The sequence below is a fragment of the Miniopterus natalensis genome, chromosome 1 (genome assembly GCF_054644295.1).
Source record: "Miniopterus natalensis isolate mMinNat1 chromosome 1, mMinNat1.hap1, whole genome shotgun sequence".
Lineage (NCBI taxonomy): Eukaryota > Metazoa > Chordata > Mammalia > Chiroptera > Miniopteridae > Miniopterus > Miniopterus natalensis.
Window position 1 is genome coordinate 23,891,765 of NC_142081.1, and position 14,840 is coordinate 23,906,604.

The following is a 14,840-nucleotide window of genomic DNA, read 5'->3' on the forward strand; positions in this document are numbered from 1 at the left end:
GGAAAACCTCAAAATGGCCTTTGTCATTTATAAATTAACCTATTTTTAGGCTTAAATGGCCAACAGCTAAGTTTAAGTGGGAGATAAGAAAAAAAATTTAAAAGATCTCTGGAAGTTTGGAGTTTTGCCTTGATGTTCCAGTGAATTGCTAGAATATGTGGCAAGTTCAAAGCTTCTCAAAGTTCCAGGTTAGGGCTCACAAAAAGTATGGTCCTGATATTACAAAGATCAACAATTCATCTAACTGCTGTATTTAAACAGCCATCTATCTAGAAAAGTTGCTTTACCCAACAAACTGAGGAAACTGGTGGTAGCAATGAAGCAAGTTAAATGAATAGCGGTTATCAAAGCCATTTCTTCAAGCTTCATTCTACCGAAGGCAAACAATGACGACAATGGCATCTGCCTTACTCATCTAACAATTTACCTTTAGAAAAATATAAGGATAAAAAGGTAAATGTAAAGCCCTGCAGAGATGAAATCCAACTGCTTTTCTGATTATTAAGGCATCAAATGTCTGACATTATATTTAGAGGTATCTTGATACTGTGTCATAGGCTTGTCAGCAATTCCACAAGTTCCTACTCCAACTTTGCCAGTTACACTCTCATGTGAAGCAAAAATACTCCTCTTTACCTGGACTTTTTTGTTTTTAGAATAGGCCCTTGTTGTTGAACTGCTGCCATTTCACTTTCTGGTCCTCTCTCTCCTGCTCAAGATCTTTTATTCCCTGTGGTTTTTTCAAAGCTTTCTTCTTTTTATATTCATGCTGCTGGGCAATCATTTCTTTTTTGGACATAGGTTTGCTGCCACTGTCCTCCTTTGCCTTCCTTCCTTCTTCTACAGGCTTGAGGTTCAACAGTGAGTCACTTCAGCATTGCCATAGCCAGCAAAGGTGATTGCAGCGGTGCTGTTTTCTTCATCTGTCTCCTCAATCTCCGCTTCATAACACTGTCTATCTTCACTCCAGATTGCCATACACTTGTCCCCTACGTTCCAAGAATGAGTGGGCTGAGTAGAAGCAAAACAGTCTGAACTTGCAAGAGTTTCTGAATGCTGAGTTGACAGAAGGTCTTTGGTTAGTTCTGTAACTTCTTGTAAATCTTTCTTCAATTTTAGGAAATCTTCATTCTCTCCATTTCCAGACAGTGCAACTTCAACTTGCTGAAGTTCAGCTTTGTAGCTTGCCAGCTGTTTTGCTAGATCCTCTCACATCTTGTGTGGGGTTAGGGGCAGGGCGGCCAGAAGGGGTCAGGGCAAATGAGCCCAGGGGTGGCAGCAGCAAGAAAATCTCCTGAAGGAAAACAAGGCACCTCATCTGGAAAGAACATCTGCAAGGAGGGGGGAGGGAGGGGAGCTGGGAGCCAGGTACTGGGAGGAAGAAAAGACTAATAATTTCTATTCTCATCAGAAAACAATTTCATAAAGAGCCAGGCTTCATGTGCCATGGATAAACATTTGGAACTTTGCCCCCAACGGTTATATTCACTTGTCCCCCTTGCCTTTGCCCGGTAAGAACTCCATTTCTCCATATGCCAAAGCCCTAGAAATAGGGTTAAATGAAATTTAAGGCTAACCCTGAGCATTTCTGCTCTTATGTTATAATTAGGAAAAGTCCAGCTGTGTTGACTAGGCTGTAAGGGATCTGTCTTGAATATCCGGCACCAATTAGAAACCACTTTTAAGGAATACACATGTTAGGCCTTAACATGACACAGCCACCTCTTTAGAAGTCATGGTATATAACCTGAATTGTCAATGCTATTTAGAAACATTTTAGACTTGCAGGCCACACCCATCCTTGGGTCAAAATCTTACTTCACACTTTTGGAGAGAGCATGATAACCAAAGAAAACACACACACACACACACACACACAATCCAACTTACTGTAGTACAAATTAAACAGCCTGAGGGAAACAACAGGCCCTTAACAAATGCAAAACAGGTCAGTGAGGATATGAACCAGTATTGGGAAAGTGGGGAAAAGAGGGAAAATGTTACAGGGCCCAGAATTCACATGCTTTGGTAAACAGGCTGCTGAAACAGAAACCGAATTGCTACCCACCCCCCACCCCCTACCCGCACCCCCCAGGAAGACAGTCTAGTTTCAACAATTGCCCATGGATCAGCAAGAAACAACCCTCTTAGGAAATGGTCATCCAACCTCGATTTTAGGAGATACTGATGACAGTTGCTGATGGAGCGCCCATATTTGATAAGAGTAAGGAAGCAGGGGCTCAGACCCATCATAGATGAAGGTCCAGATCACTCGACCAGAGAAGCCAACCGGACACAAAGTGCTGGCCATGAGAGCTCTATAAAAGATGGACAAGTTACAGTGTCACAGACTGGCGATCCTACCGACTCTCCACTGCTGCATCCTTCCTCCACCATTTGGTGGCTGGCCTCATCTGCATCCTATATTTTCAGAAAGAGATGTAAACTTTGGCCTGAGGCATCTAAATAGCACAAACACAACACACCACTTGTCAGACTCTGTTCTAGTGCACTGTTTCTGAAGTGACCGCTTCCTGTTTCCTCTTACCTAAAATTTTGTCTTCATATATACATGGTGTCCCCCCAAAACGTATACACACTTTAACAGCCCATAGCTCAATTTGGAATATTAAATGTATTTTAATAAAACACGGCCTTTATAATTATTCAAGAATGTATATACACTTTTTCGGAAACACCCTATGTGTCAGACAGTCGGTGCCATTCTGTAATTTATGGACAGGCTGTGATGAGTCAATTCCCGTGATTTTGAATGTGAGATACTATGACACAATAACCCTAGGCCTTAGGAAATGATGGATCAGTCATCAGTGGCCCCTTCCTTATGTGAAAGCTTTACAATAAGGAGGGATGCTGAACTCATCATACTTGGAATACCCCAGCTTTAGCACAACCGAAGAGGAAGAAAAATGATAAGAGTTGGCCTGTAAGTGCTTAAATTGGGCTGGCTTTTCTTAGAGGCTTTCTTGGGGGTAAAAAAAGAAAAACAGAAAAGCAATGTTTTTAGTGATTACAGAGAGATGAAGGGGGAGAGAGAGGGGCAAACATCGATGAGGAGAGAGAGTCACTGATTGGCCGCCTCCCGCATGCCCCCCACTGGGGATCGAGCATGCAACCCGGGCATGTGCCCTGACCGAGAATCAAACTGTGACCTCCCGGTTCATGGGTCAACCACTGAGACACACCAGCTGGGCTTACAGGCTTTTTTGATCATCACACAACCTTAGAAAAATCTATTTCTTCTCTGAATGTAATTGTGGACCTTGAAAATGTAAACTTCAAAGACTTCAGGCAAGATCACATAAAGAGCAGGTGCTAGCACTACTGTTGACATCACGGGCCTATGACACAGAAGTTTTTGATCTTCCTACTCTGTGTGCTGAGGGGTTCTCTTTATGCTTATTTGACACTACCAATAAAATGAACAAATAACAAAAATCTAGCACATAACCAATTGGGCAAAACTGTTATAACAAAGGGCACACCACTGCCCACAAGATCTCCTACAGGAGCATCTCCAAGACATAAGAGCCAACATCTTAAGTAAGTGCAGGCCCTCTGGCTAGCGAATCTAAGAGGTCCTACTGACATCTACAGGAATTTTAACAATATGGCCACACATGATATGTTAAGTGAACTGAAACACACAGAATGTTTTTCAGTTTCCAAGTCACTTTATTTCAAGATGACAACCTTGGGATGAATAGCTGTAGGATGATGCCATTCTTAGAGTGATTCTTGATCGATTCTCCCAGTAAGTGCCAATGTGATTTTTCTCCATTGTGTAGGTTCCAGTTAGCATTTAGTAAAGTTCAGGGGATTCTGTTTCTTTCCCAGTTTAGTTTTTACCCCTTCATTTATCATCACCTTCATCATCATCTTCAGTTAAGTATGTAAACCAACCCAAAAGTAATACAAGCAGTAAAAGGGCTGTTCGAATAAAGAGCACAACTAGGGCGTGGTTTATATTAACACTTATTTTGCCGCGAACACCTGGTTCTCTGTCAGGTGCAGGGCCACTGTCCACACTACCACCTGGTCCTGTTTGGTTACATCCTGGTGGATTCCACCCTCGTTGACAGTGACAATGTTTCTTATTGTTGCACACCCCTCTGAAATTGCATGTCTTGACATCACAATCATAACCCATGTCTGCATGAAAAGTACACTTCTGTTTCACACAAAATTTTCCTGGCCCACATGTTGCACCATCCATTACAAGTCCGAGAGCTGGTTCTTCTGAGCCAAGGTGTAGATCAAATCCAAAGCATACTTCTTGTTGAACATCTTTTACTATTAGGCGACGAAATGTAATATGATCACCTCCACCAGGTACTTCTGGGACATTACGACAGTGCAACATTCCGCAAAAAACATCATCTGGTTCACATTTGTGAGTCCTTTTTCCATAAAGGACGTTCACCAGCCCACAGTTTCCAAATCGGTCACCTACTGCATTCAATTGCTTATAGCACGCTGGTGAACCATCTCTTACTTCGTAGCCAAAAAGGGCCTGACGCTGCATATCACGGTCACTACAGTTTCCGCTCACACAAACGGCTAATCCTGAACACGGCGTTCCATCCTGGATATAAACATTTTCTGGACAAAGAGCCGTTTTCCCGTCACAGTATTCTGCCAGATCACAAATGCCAGACCTCTCCCTACAAATCCATCCAGGTTTAGCAGGTTTACAATTCAAACAGCAACCTCCTCCACTGCATTGACTGCCAAGGGAGAGGGCACAATTGGTCTCGCAACATTTATCTTTAGCACAGTCTCTAAAGGTGCCACAGTCACATTCTTCCCTCTCATTTATGATCTGGTCACCACAATGAGGAGCTATATAAGGAAAATTACCATATGGTACATTTTTATCAATCAGACAGTAGGGAAAGATAGACAGACGAAACTGGAATCGTTCATAGGAACAGTTGCTAAACATATCAAAAAGACCTGCCTTAGGAGCCATGACACAGAAGGTCCTTCGAAAACATCTACAACCAGTTCCATCATGTCTCATGCCCAAACCATGACCAAGTGCATGTGCTGAAATAGAGGCAGCTAAAAATATATGATGATTTTCTACAAATACACCCATTACCCCCCAGTTGGGGTTGCATACTCCATCATGGTGGCTAAGATATATACCTCCAAACAATTTATGTCCTGTAAGAAGCAATGAAGTAACATGAGGAATTTCATGAAAAATCCTCCAAAAGTTCCACAAACCAAACTGTTGTATAAGCCTATAAGCATTCTCACGACGGGTTACATCCGTAGGATCCGAACGTTTCCATAAGCACATAATGTGTATGTGGATGACTAGTTGATGTTGAAAATAAATGGTATGCATTATGTTGTTTATCATCACCACGTTCTCTATTACCCGTGTCATATTACGGGACGTCGAGTATAATGAGCTAGTAACTGTATAGTGAATTTTCGCGTCTTGCTTATGGGTCCACCACAAATACACGGGCACAGCTCTAGGGTTTTCAGCAACCATTGCCTCTTCATATGCTAGATCACCATCTTCTTCTTCAATCCTACACCTTTCATTCTCTGCTGACTGTTCTTCTGACACAAGCAGAGAAACCACATGCTCAAACTTGGAAGAATCCTCCAGTGGTTTGATTTCATAAGTGAAGTCATCCACCTGCAGCATGCCACGCAGACCCCCACGGCAGGTGTCCAGCGTGCCCATGGACCCGGGAACTCCTTCCAGGTAGCTGTAGTAGTAGCAGTCTCGAGGGACAAAGGGGTAGTCCTCCTGCATCGCACCTTGGTCGTTATCGGTGATAACAGGAAACTGTCTGGGCAGCAAGTTCTTCTTGACCTTCATGTGAACCACATGTCTATGGCCCCTGAACTGAATCCTGTAGGAGAGCTGGTCTTGCACCCCAGCTCCACCCACCCTGTGGGACACCTTCCTGGGGATCACAATTTCAGAGGAAGTGAAGCGCCATCCTGGCAGGGCATGGGAGCAGCAGACCTGGGACAGGAGCAGCCAGAGTAGAGGCAGCCAGAGATCACTTGTCAGGTGGGCCTGGGCCCAGGCAGGCCCCATGAGTGAGGCAGCCTGTGACCAAAGAAACTGCAGGCAAGTGGGAGGCAGGCAAGACTAACCTGCAACAGCACCTTTCCCAGCTGTGTAGTCAGGAGGAGAGCAGAGACTGGAGGTCTGGCACCCCCAGAAGGGTGGGGCGGGGAGGGGGCAGCTATTACATAACAATGGCGCATTCATTAGGGGACGCTGTGCTCAGCGATCCAGGGAGCCTGCGCTGAAAGGTCCCTTGGTCTCTTGGAAAACACCCAGGGGAAGAATAAGTGGATTTCCTGGTGAGATGTGTGATCTTTAAAAACGGAATCCCACATGACTGAGCGTGAAAACAGAGAACTCACCCTTGAGAGAATGAGGTACAGGAACGGGCCCACCCAAGGGAATACACAGTCTGCATCGCTTATCAAATTTTTAGTAGCAGCTCCCCTCGTAGTGTGTGAGAGAGCCTACTGAAGACATGGCCAAAATGCCAGCCCTGAAACACTACTCTGGACGGACAGAGCGCCCTCCTTCGGCGTGCAGTGTCTGTGTTAAATCAGAGACCGCTATGTGGTGCTGTACATCCGTTACGCAGAACACATGGGACCAGGAACCAAGGAGTAGGAGCTGGGTGGCCCAGTTTCCATTCCTCTTACTGACCCACTGGCGGCTGTTCCGCTGCCCTCCCTGCACCTGTGTAGTCTCCAGGGCTACAGGTCTTGGCCCACAGGGGATGTGCTTTTGCCAGGGATATGGCACGAGTCCCACAGAATTGCAAGCTACAGGTGCCATCAGGGCACCTCGCACATCTTGTGTCCAGCTGGTGAGAAGGGGAGTTACCATTTTGGAAAGAGTACTAACTGATTCTCAGTAGCAGGGGAGGGAACAGCTGCTGCTGAACCTCGGTACAGCCATGGAGGATTATATGTGGAATCCAGGTGACTCACTTGGGAGCCACGTGGAACTCCCTTCGGCAATGGTAACTCCGAACGGACCTGTGTAGCCAACTTGACCCAGAAGGCCTCAGACTCCTCAAGGATAAAGGAGCAAAAGATTTTCAACAAATAATACAGAGAGTCCTCTCATTTCCCTTACCTTCCTTCTACTCTGCCCTGTTTTCTTTCTTTGGCTTTATACCTCCTACACCCCATGACCACCTAAAAGTGCCGCAAGGCTTACAGAAACAGCTGTCAGAAATACTGTTCTGTTGGTTACTGGGACTCCAAACAAGGGGCAGGAAAAGAGATACCACCCCCATCCACAAGTTTTGCAAAAGGTGGAAAGTGCCACTGAAGTTAAAACAAGTGAGGGTTATTCAAATTCTTTCCATCTTAGAAAAACCCTGACCTTGGTTTCCGCCTGGTCTTCAGGCATTCCCTGATAGGCTTCAACCGAATGAAGCCTTTAACCTCTATCTGAGGCGTGTACATCTGTGTTTTTTAAAATAACTTGGTGCCATTACATGAGAAAGGTTGGGCAAACCCCAAACACTGGGTGGCTGGGTCAAGAACAGCACCTATCAAAGAACCCTAACTTCCTTGGGTGGGGCTGCAAGTCCTCCTCCTGGTCTCTGTTCTTTTTTATAGCATGGAGATTGCAGGCTGCCATTCTTCTGCAGGTCAACCCTCTGCCAGACTCATGTCAGTATTTGCCTGCTTTTTGGAGTCCTTTGGATGAGCAGAGAATCAGGCTTACTGTAAGGTCGGGCAAGTCCCTCCTTCTATGTCAGTCTTCTTTAACTAGGGGAAACCCGTAATCCGCCCAAGCCCTGTGCTAGATTTGTGCTAGATCTGTGGTGTGCCACAAAGTTCCTGACTCTATTACTTTCTTCTGAAAGTGGCATGATTTTAGGAAGTACAGTCTTGAACTGCAGGGGCCCTTTGGTTTCTTGGGCAGGTCACACCTGTGTAGCATGCCACCTTAGAAGAGAGGGTATTACAACAGCGATCACACCACGGGCCGCTTACTTCGGTTGGTCCAAAGAAGGCAAGAAAGAAAGCAAGAAAGATTTTGAACAAATTCTAAGACTTTGAGGCTTCCTTTTAAACAACTTTAGCCTTCTTCCCCTCCCAAAGAAGTTGTCCTCCGGTCTACCTCTGTAACTGTGTGTCTCATAGCCCCACTCCTTTCTCACCTCCCTCCTATCCTGATCCCTCTCTTCCTTTCAGCCCCACTGCTCCTCTTCCTCACCTTCTGCAGCTCCCCCTTACCTTTGTCCTGGAACTTCACCCTTTCTTGATATGCCAAAGCCCTACAAATAGGGTTAAACAGAACTTAAGGCTAACCCTGAGCATTTCTGCTCTTATGTTAACTGGGAAAAGTCTAGCTGTGTTCACTAGGCTGTAAGGGATCTGGCACCAATTAGAAAACACTTTTAAGGAATACACATGTTAGGCCTTAACATGATACAGCCACCTCTTTAGAAGTTATGGCATATAACCTGAATTGTCAATGGTTTTTAGAAACATTTTAGACTTGCATGCTACACCCATCCTTGGGTCAAAATCTTACTTCACACTTTTGGAGAGAGCATGATAACCAAAGAAAACACACACACACACACACACACAATCAAACTTACTGTAGTACAAATAAAACAGCCTGAGGGAAACAACAGGCCCTTAACAAATGCAAAACAGATCAGTGAGAATATGAACCAGTATTAGGAAAGTGAGGAAAAAAGAGGGAAAATGTTACAGGGCCCAGAATTCACATGCTACGGTAAACAGGCTGCTGAAACAGAAACCGAATTGCTACCCACCCCCTACCCGCACCCCCCAGGAAGACAGTCTAGTTTCAACAATTGCCCATGGATCAGCAAGAAACAACCCTCTTAGGAAATGGTCATCCAACCTCGATTTTAGGAGATACTGATGACAGTTGCTGATGGAGCGCCCATATTTGATAAGAGTAAGGAAGCAGGGGCTCAGACCCATCATAGATGAAGGTCCAGATCACTCGACCAGAGAAGCCAACCGGACACAAAGTGCTGGCCATGAGAGCTCTATAAAAGATGGACAAGTTACAGTGTCACAGACTGGCGATCCTACCGACTCTCCACTGCTGCATCCTTCCTCCACCATTTGGTGGCTGGCCTCATCTGCATCCTATATTTTCAGAAAGAGATGTAAACTTTGGCCTGAGGCATCTAAATAGCACAAACACAACACACCACTTGTCAGACTCTGTTCTAGTGCACTGTTTCTGAAGTGACCGCTTCCTGTTTCCTCTTACCTAAAATTTTGTCTTCATATATACATGGTGTCCCCCCAAAACGTATACACACTTTAACAGCCCATAGCTCAATTTGGAATATTAAATGTATTTTAATAAAACACGGCCTTTATAATTATTCAAGAATGTATATACACTTTTTCGGAAACACCCTATGTGTCAGACAGTCGGTGCCATTCTGTAATTTATGGACAGGCTGTGATGAGTCAATTCCCGTGATTTTGAATGTGAGATACTATGACACAATAACCCTAGGCCTTAGGAAATGATGGATCAGTCATCAGTGGCCCCTTCCTTATGTGAAAGCTTTACAATAAGGAGGGATGCTGAACTCATCATACTTGGAATACCCCAGCTTTAGCACAACCGAAGAGGAAGAAAAATGATAAGAGTTGGCCTGTAAGTGCTTAAATTGGGCTGGCTTTTCTTAGAGGCTTTCTTGGGGGTAAAAAAAGAAAAACAGAAAAGCAATGTTTTTAGTGATTTCAGAGAGATGAAGGGGGAGAGAGAGGGGCAAACATCGATGAGGAGAGAGAGTCACTGATTGGCCGCCTCCCGCATGCCCCCCACTGGGGATCGAGCATGCAACCCGGGCATGTGCCCTGACCGAGAATCAAACTGTGACCTCCCGGTTCATGGGTCAACCACTGAGACACACCAGCTGGGCTTACAGGCTTTTTTGATCATCACACAACCTTAGAAAAATCTATTTCTTCTCTGAATGTAATTGTGGACCTTGAAAATGTAAACTTCAAAGACTTCAGGCAAGATCACATAAAGAGCAGGTGCTAGCACTACTGTTGACATCACGGGCCTATGACACAGAAGTTTTTGATCTTCCTACTCTGTGTGCTGAGGGGTTCTCTTTATGCTTATTTGACACTACCAATAAAATGAACAAATAACAAAAATCTAGCACATAACCAATTGGGCAAAACTGTTATAACAAAGGGCACACCACTGCCCACAAGATCTCCTACAGGAGCATCTCCAAGACATAAGAGCCAACATCTTAAGTAAGTGCAGGCCCTCTGGCTAGCGAATCTAAGAGGTCCTACTGACATCTACAGGAATTTTAACAATATGGCCACACATATGTTAAGTGAACTGAAACACACAGAATGTTTTTCAGTTTCCAAGTCACTTTATTTCAAGATGACAACCTTGGGATGAATAGCTGTAGGATGATGCCATTCTTAGAGTGATTCTTGATCGATTCTCCCAGTAAGTGCCAATGTGATTTTTCTCCATTGTGTAGGTTCCAGTTAGCATTTAGTAAAGTTCAGGGGATTCTGTTTCTTTCCCAGTTTAGTTTTTACCCCTTCATTTATCATCACCTTCATCATCATCTTCAGTTAAGTATGTAAACCAACCCAAAAGTAATACAAGCAGTAAAAGGGCTGTTCGAATAAAGAGCACAACTAGGGCGTGGTTTATATTAACACTTATTTTGCCGCGAACACCTGGTTCTCTGTCAGGTGCAGGGCCACTGTCCACACTACCACCTGGTCCTGTTTGGTTACATCCTGGTGGATTCCACCCTCGTTGACAGTGACAATGTTTCTTATTGTTGCACACCCCTCTGAAATTGCATGTCTTGACATCACAATCATAACCCATGTCTGCATGAAAAGTACACTTCTGTTTCACACAAAATTTTCCTGGCCCACATGTTGCACCATCCATTACAAGTCCGAGAGCTGGTTCTTCTGAGCCAAGGTGTAGATCAAATCCAAAGCATACTTCTTGTTGAACATCTTTTACTATTAGGCGACGAAATGTAATATGATCACCTCCACCAGGTACTTCTGGGACATTACGACAGTGCAACATTCCGCAAAAAACATCATCTGGTTCACATTTGTGAGTCCTTTTTCCATAAAGGACGTTCACCAACCCACAGTTTCCAAATCGGTCACCTACTGCATTCAATTGCTTATAGCACGCTGGTGAACCATCTCTTACTTCGTAGCCAAAAAGGGCCTGACACTGCATATCACGGTCACTACAGTTTCCGCTCACACAAACGGCTAATCCTGAACACGGGGTTCCATCCTGGATATAAACATCTTCTGGACAAAGAGCCGTTTTCCCGTCACAGTATTCTGCTAGATCACAAATGCCAAACCTCTCCCTACAAATCCATCCAGGTTTAGCAGGTTTACAATTCAAACAGCAACCTCCTCCACTGCATTGACTGCCAAGGGAGAGGGCACAATTGGTCTCACAACATTTATCTTTAGCACAGTCTCTAAAGGTGCCACAGTCACATTCTTCCCTCTCATTTATGATCTGGTCACCACAACGAGGGGCTATATAAGGAAAATTATCATATGGTACATTTTTATGAGCTAGACAGTTGGGAAAGATAGCCAGACGAAACTGGAATCGTTCATAGGAACAGTTGCTAAACATATCAAAAAGACCTGCCTTAGGAGCCATGACACAGAAGGTCCTTCGAAAACATCTACAACCAGTTCCATCATGTCTCATGCCCAAACCATGACCAAGTGCATGTGCTGAAATAGAGGCAGCTAAAAATATATGATGATTTGCTACATATACACCCATTGCCCCCCAGTTGGGGTTGCATACTCCATCGTGGTGGCTAAAATATGTATCTCCAACCAATTTATGTCCCGTAAGAAGCAATGAAGTATCATGAGGAACTTTTCTATAAAACCTCCAAAATTTCCATAAACCAAAGTGTTCTACAAGTTTGTAAGAATTCTCATAATTGGTTACGTCCGTAGGATCCATATGTTGCCATATGCAGATAACGCGTATTTCGATGACTAGTTGATTTTGAAAATAAATGGTATGCATTATGTTGTTTATCATCACCACGTTCTCTATTACCTGTGTCATATTACCGGACATTACGTATAATGAGTTAGTAACTGTATAGTGAAGTTTCGCGTATTACTTATGGGTCCACCTCAAATACACGGGCACAGCTCTAGGGTTTTCAGCAACCATTGCCTCTTCATATGCTAGATCACCATCTTCTTCTTCAATCTTACACTTTTCATTCTCTGCTGACTGATCTTCTGACACAAGCAGAGAAACCACATGCTCAAACTTGGAAGAATCCTCCAGTGGTTTGATTTCATAAGTGAAGTCATCCACCTGCAGCATGCCACGCAGACCCCCACGGCAGGTGTCCAGCGTGCCCATGGACCCGGGAACTCCTTCCAGGTAGCTGTAGTAGTAGCAGTCTCGAGGGACAAAGGGGTAGTCCTCCTGCATCGCACCTTGGTCGTTATCGGTGATAACAGGAAACTGTCTGGGGAGCAAGTTCTTCTTGACCTTCATGTGAACCACATGCCTACGGCCCCTGAAGTGAATCCTGTAGGACAGCTGGTCTTGCACCCCAGCTCCACCCACCCTGTGGGACACCTTCCTGGGGATCACAATTTCAGAGGAAGTGAAGCGCCATCCTGGCAGGGCATGGGAGCAGCAGACCTGGGACAGGAGCAGCCAGAGTAGAGGCAGCCAGAGATCACCTGTCAGGTGGGCCTGGGCCCAGGCAGGCCCCATGAGTGAGGCAGCCTGTGACCAAAGAAACTGCAGGCAAGTGGGAGGCAGGCAAGACTAACCTGCAACAGCACCTTTCCCAGCTGTGTAGTCAGGAGGACAGCAGAGAGAGACTGGAGGTCTGGCACCCCCAGAGAGGTGGGGCGGGGAGGGGGCAGCTATTACATAACAATGGTGCATTCATTAGGGGAGGCTGTGCTCAGGGATCCAGGGAGCCTGCACTGAAAGGTCCCTTGGTCTCTTGGAAAACACCCAGGGGAAGAATAAGTGGATTTCCTGGTGAGATGTGTGATCTTTAAAAACGGAATCCCACATGACTGAGCGTGAAAACAGAGAACTCACCCTTGAGAGAATGAGGTACAGGAACGGGCCCACCCAAGGGAATACACAGTCTGCATCGCTTATCAAATTTTTAGTAGCAGCTCCCCTCGTAGTGTGTGAGAGAGCCTACTGAAGACATGGCCAAAATGCCAGCCCTGAAACACTACTCTGGACGGACAGAGCGCCCTCCTTCGGCGTGCAGTGTCTGTGTTAAATCAGAGACCGCTATGTGGTGCTGTACATCCGTTACGCAGAACACATGGGACCAGGAACCAAGGAGTAGGAGCTGGGTGGCCCAGTTTCCATTCCTCTTACTGACCCACTGGCGGCTGTTCCGCTGCCCTCCCTGCACCTGTGTAGTCTCCAGGGCTACCGGTCTTGGCCCACAGGGGATGTGCTTTTGCCAGGGACATGGCACGAGTCCCACAGAATTGCAAGCTACAGCTGCCATCAGGGCACCTCACACATCTTGTGTCCAGCTGGTGAGAAGGGGAGTTGCCATTTTGGACAGAGTACTAACTGATTCTGAGTAGCAGGGGAGGGAACGGCTGCTGCTGAACCTCGGTACAGCCATGGAGGATTATATGTGGAATCCAGGTGACTCACTTGGGAGCCACGTGGAACTCCCTTGGGCAATGGTAACTCGGAAGGGACCTGTGTAGCCAACTTGACCCAGAAGGCCTCAGACCCCTCAAGGATAAAGGAGCAAAAGATTTTCAACAAATAATACAGAGAGTCCTCTCATTTCCCTTACCTTCCTTCTACTCTGTCCCGTTTTCTTTCTTTGACTTTATACCTCCTACACCCCATGACCACCTAAAAGTGCCGCAAGGCTTACAGAAACAGCTGTCAGAAATACTGTTCTGTTGGTTACTGGGACTCCAAACAAGGGGCAGGAAAAGAGATACCACCCCCATCCACAAGTTTTGCAAAAGGTGGAAACTGCCACTGAAGTTAAAACACGGGTGGGTTATTCAAATTCTTTCCATCTTAGAAGAACCCTGACATTGGTTCCCGCCTGGTCTTCAGGCATTCCCTGATAGGCTTCAACCGAATGAAGCCTTTAACCTCTATCTGAGGCATGTACATCTTTGTTTTTTAAAATAACTTGGTGCCATTACATGAGAAAGGTTGGGCAAACCCCAAACACTGGGTGGCTGGGTCAAGAACAGCACCTATCAAAGAACCCTAACTTCCTTGGGTGGGGCTGCAAGTCCTCCTCCTGGTCTCTGTTCTTTTTTATAGCATGGAGATTGCAGGCTGCCATTCTTCTGCAGGTCAACCCTCTGCCAGACTCATGTCAGTATTTGCCTGCTTTTTGGAGTCCTTTGGATGAGCAGAGAATCAGGCTTACTGTAAGGTTGGGCAAGTCCCTCCTTCTATGTCAGTCTTCTTTAACTAGGGGAAACCCGTAATCCGCCGAAGCCCTGGTCAGATTTGTGCTAGATCTGTGGTGTGCCACAAAGTTCCTGACTCTATTACTTTCTTCTGAAAGTGGCATGATTTTAGGAAGTACAGTCTTGAACTGCAGGGGCCCTTTGGTTTCTTGGGCAGGTCACACCTGTGTAGCATGCCACCTTAGAAGAGAGGGTATTACAACAGCGATCACACCACGGGCCGCTTACTTCGGTTGGTCCAAAGGAGGGAGGGAGGAAAGGAAAGAAAGAAAGAAAGAAAGAAAGAA

The 14,840-nt window shown here is 45.5% G+C and overlaps 3 protein-coding genes and 1 pseudogene across 4 annotated transcripts in view; all 4 read right to left on the reverse strand.

The window, feature by feature from the left end:
• The window catches only part of LOC148094053 (disintegrin and metalloproteinase domain-containing protein 21-like), a 36,162-nt gene that overhangs the window by 7,505 nt on the left and 13,817 nt on the right, over positions 1-14,840 (reverse strand). The gene's annotated exons all lie outside the window — the stretch shown is intronic.
• Positions 401-1,215, reverse strand: LOC148094054 (survival of motor neuron-related-splicing factor 30 pseudogene; annotated as a pseudogene).
• LOC148094055 (disintegrin and metalloproteinase domain-containing protein 20-like) lies at positions 3,875-9,000 on the reverse strand. The gene is made up of 7 exons (XM_087828833.1): positions 8,918-9,000; positions 8,255-8,315; positions 7,160-7,221; positions 6,725-6,884; positions 5,411-6,016; positions 5,126-5,190; positions 3,875-4,685 (listed from the first exon to the last, which is right to left on the reverse strand). The coding sequence occupies exons 1-7, from the start codon at positions 8,998-9,000 to the stop codon at positions 3,875-3,877; spliced, it is 1,848 nt and encodes a 615-aa protein (XP_087684959.1).
• Positions 10,622-12,907, reverse strand: LOC148094056 (disintegrin and metalloproteinase domain-containing protein 20-like). Its single transcript, XM_087828836.1, has 3 exons — positions 12,237-12,907; positions 12,143-12,150; positions 10,622-12,093 (listed from the first exon to the last, which is right to left on the reverse strand). Exons 1-3 carry the CDS (start codon positions 12,836-12,838, stop codon positions 10,622-10,624), a joined length of 2,082 nt encoding a protein of 693 aa, XP_087684962.1. The 5' UTR covers positions 12,839-12,907.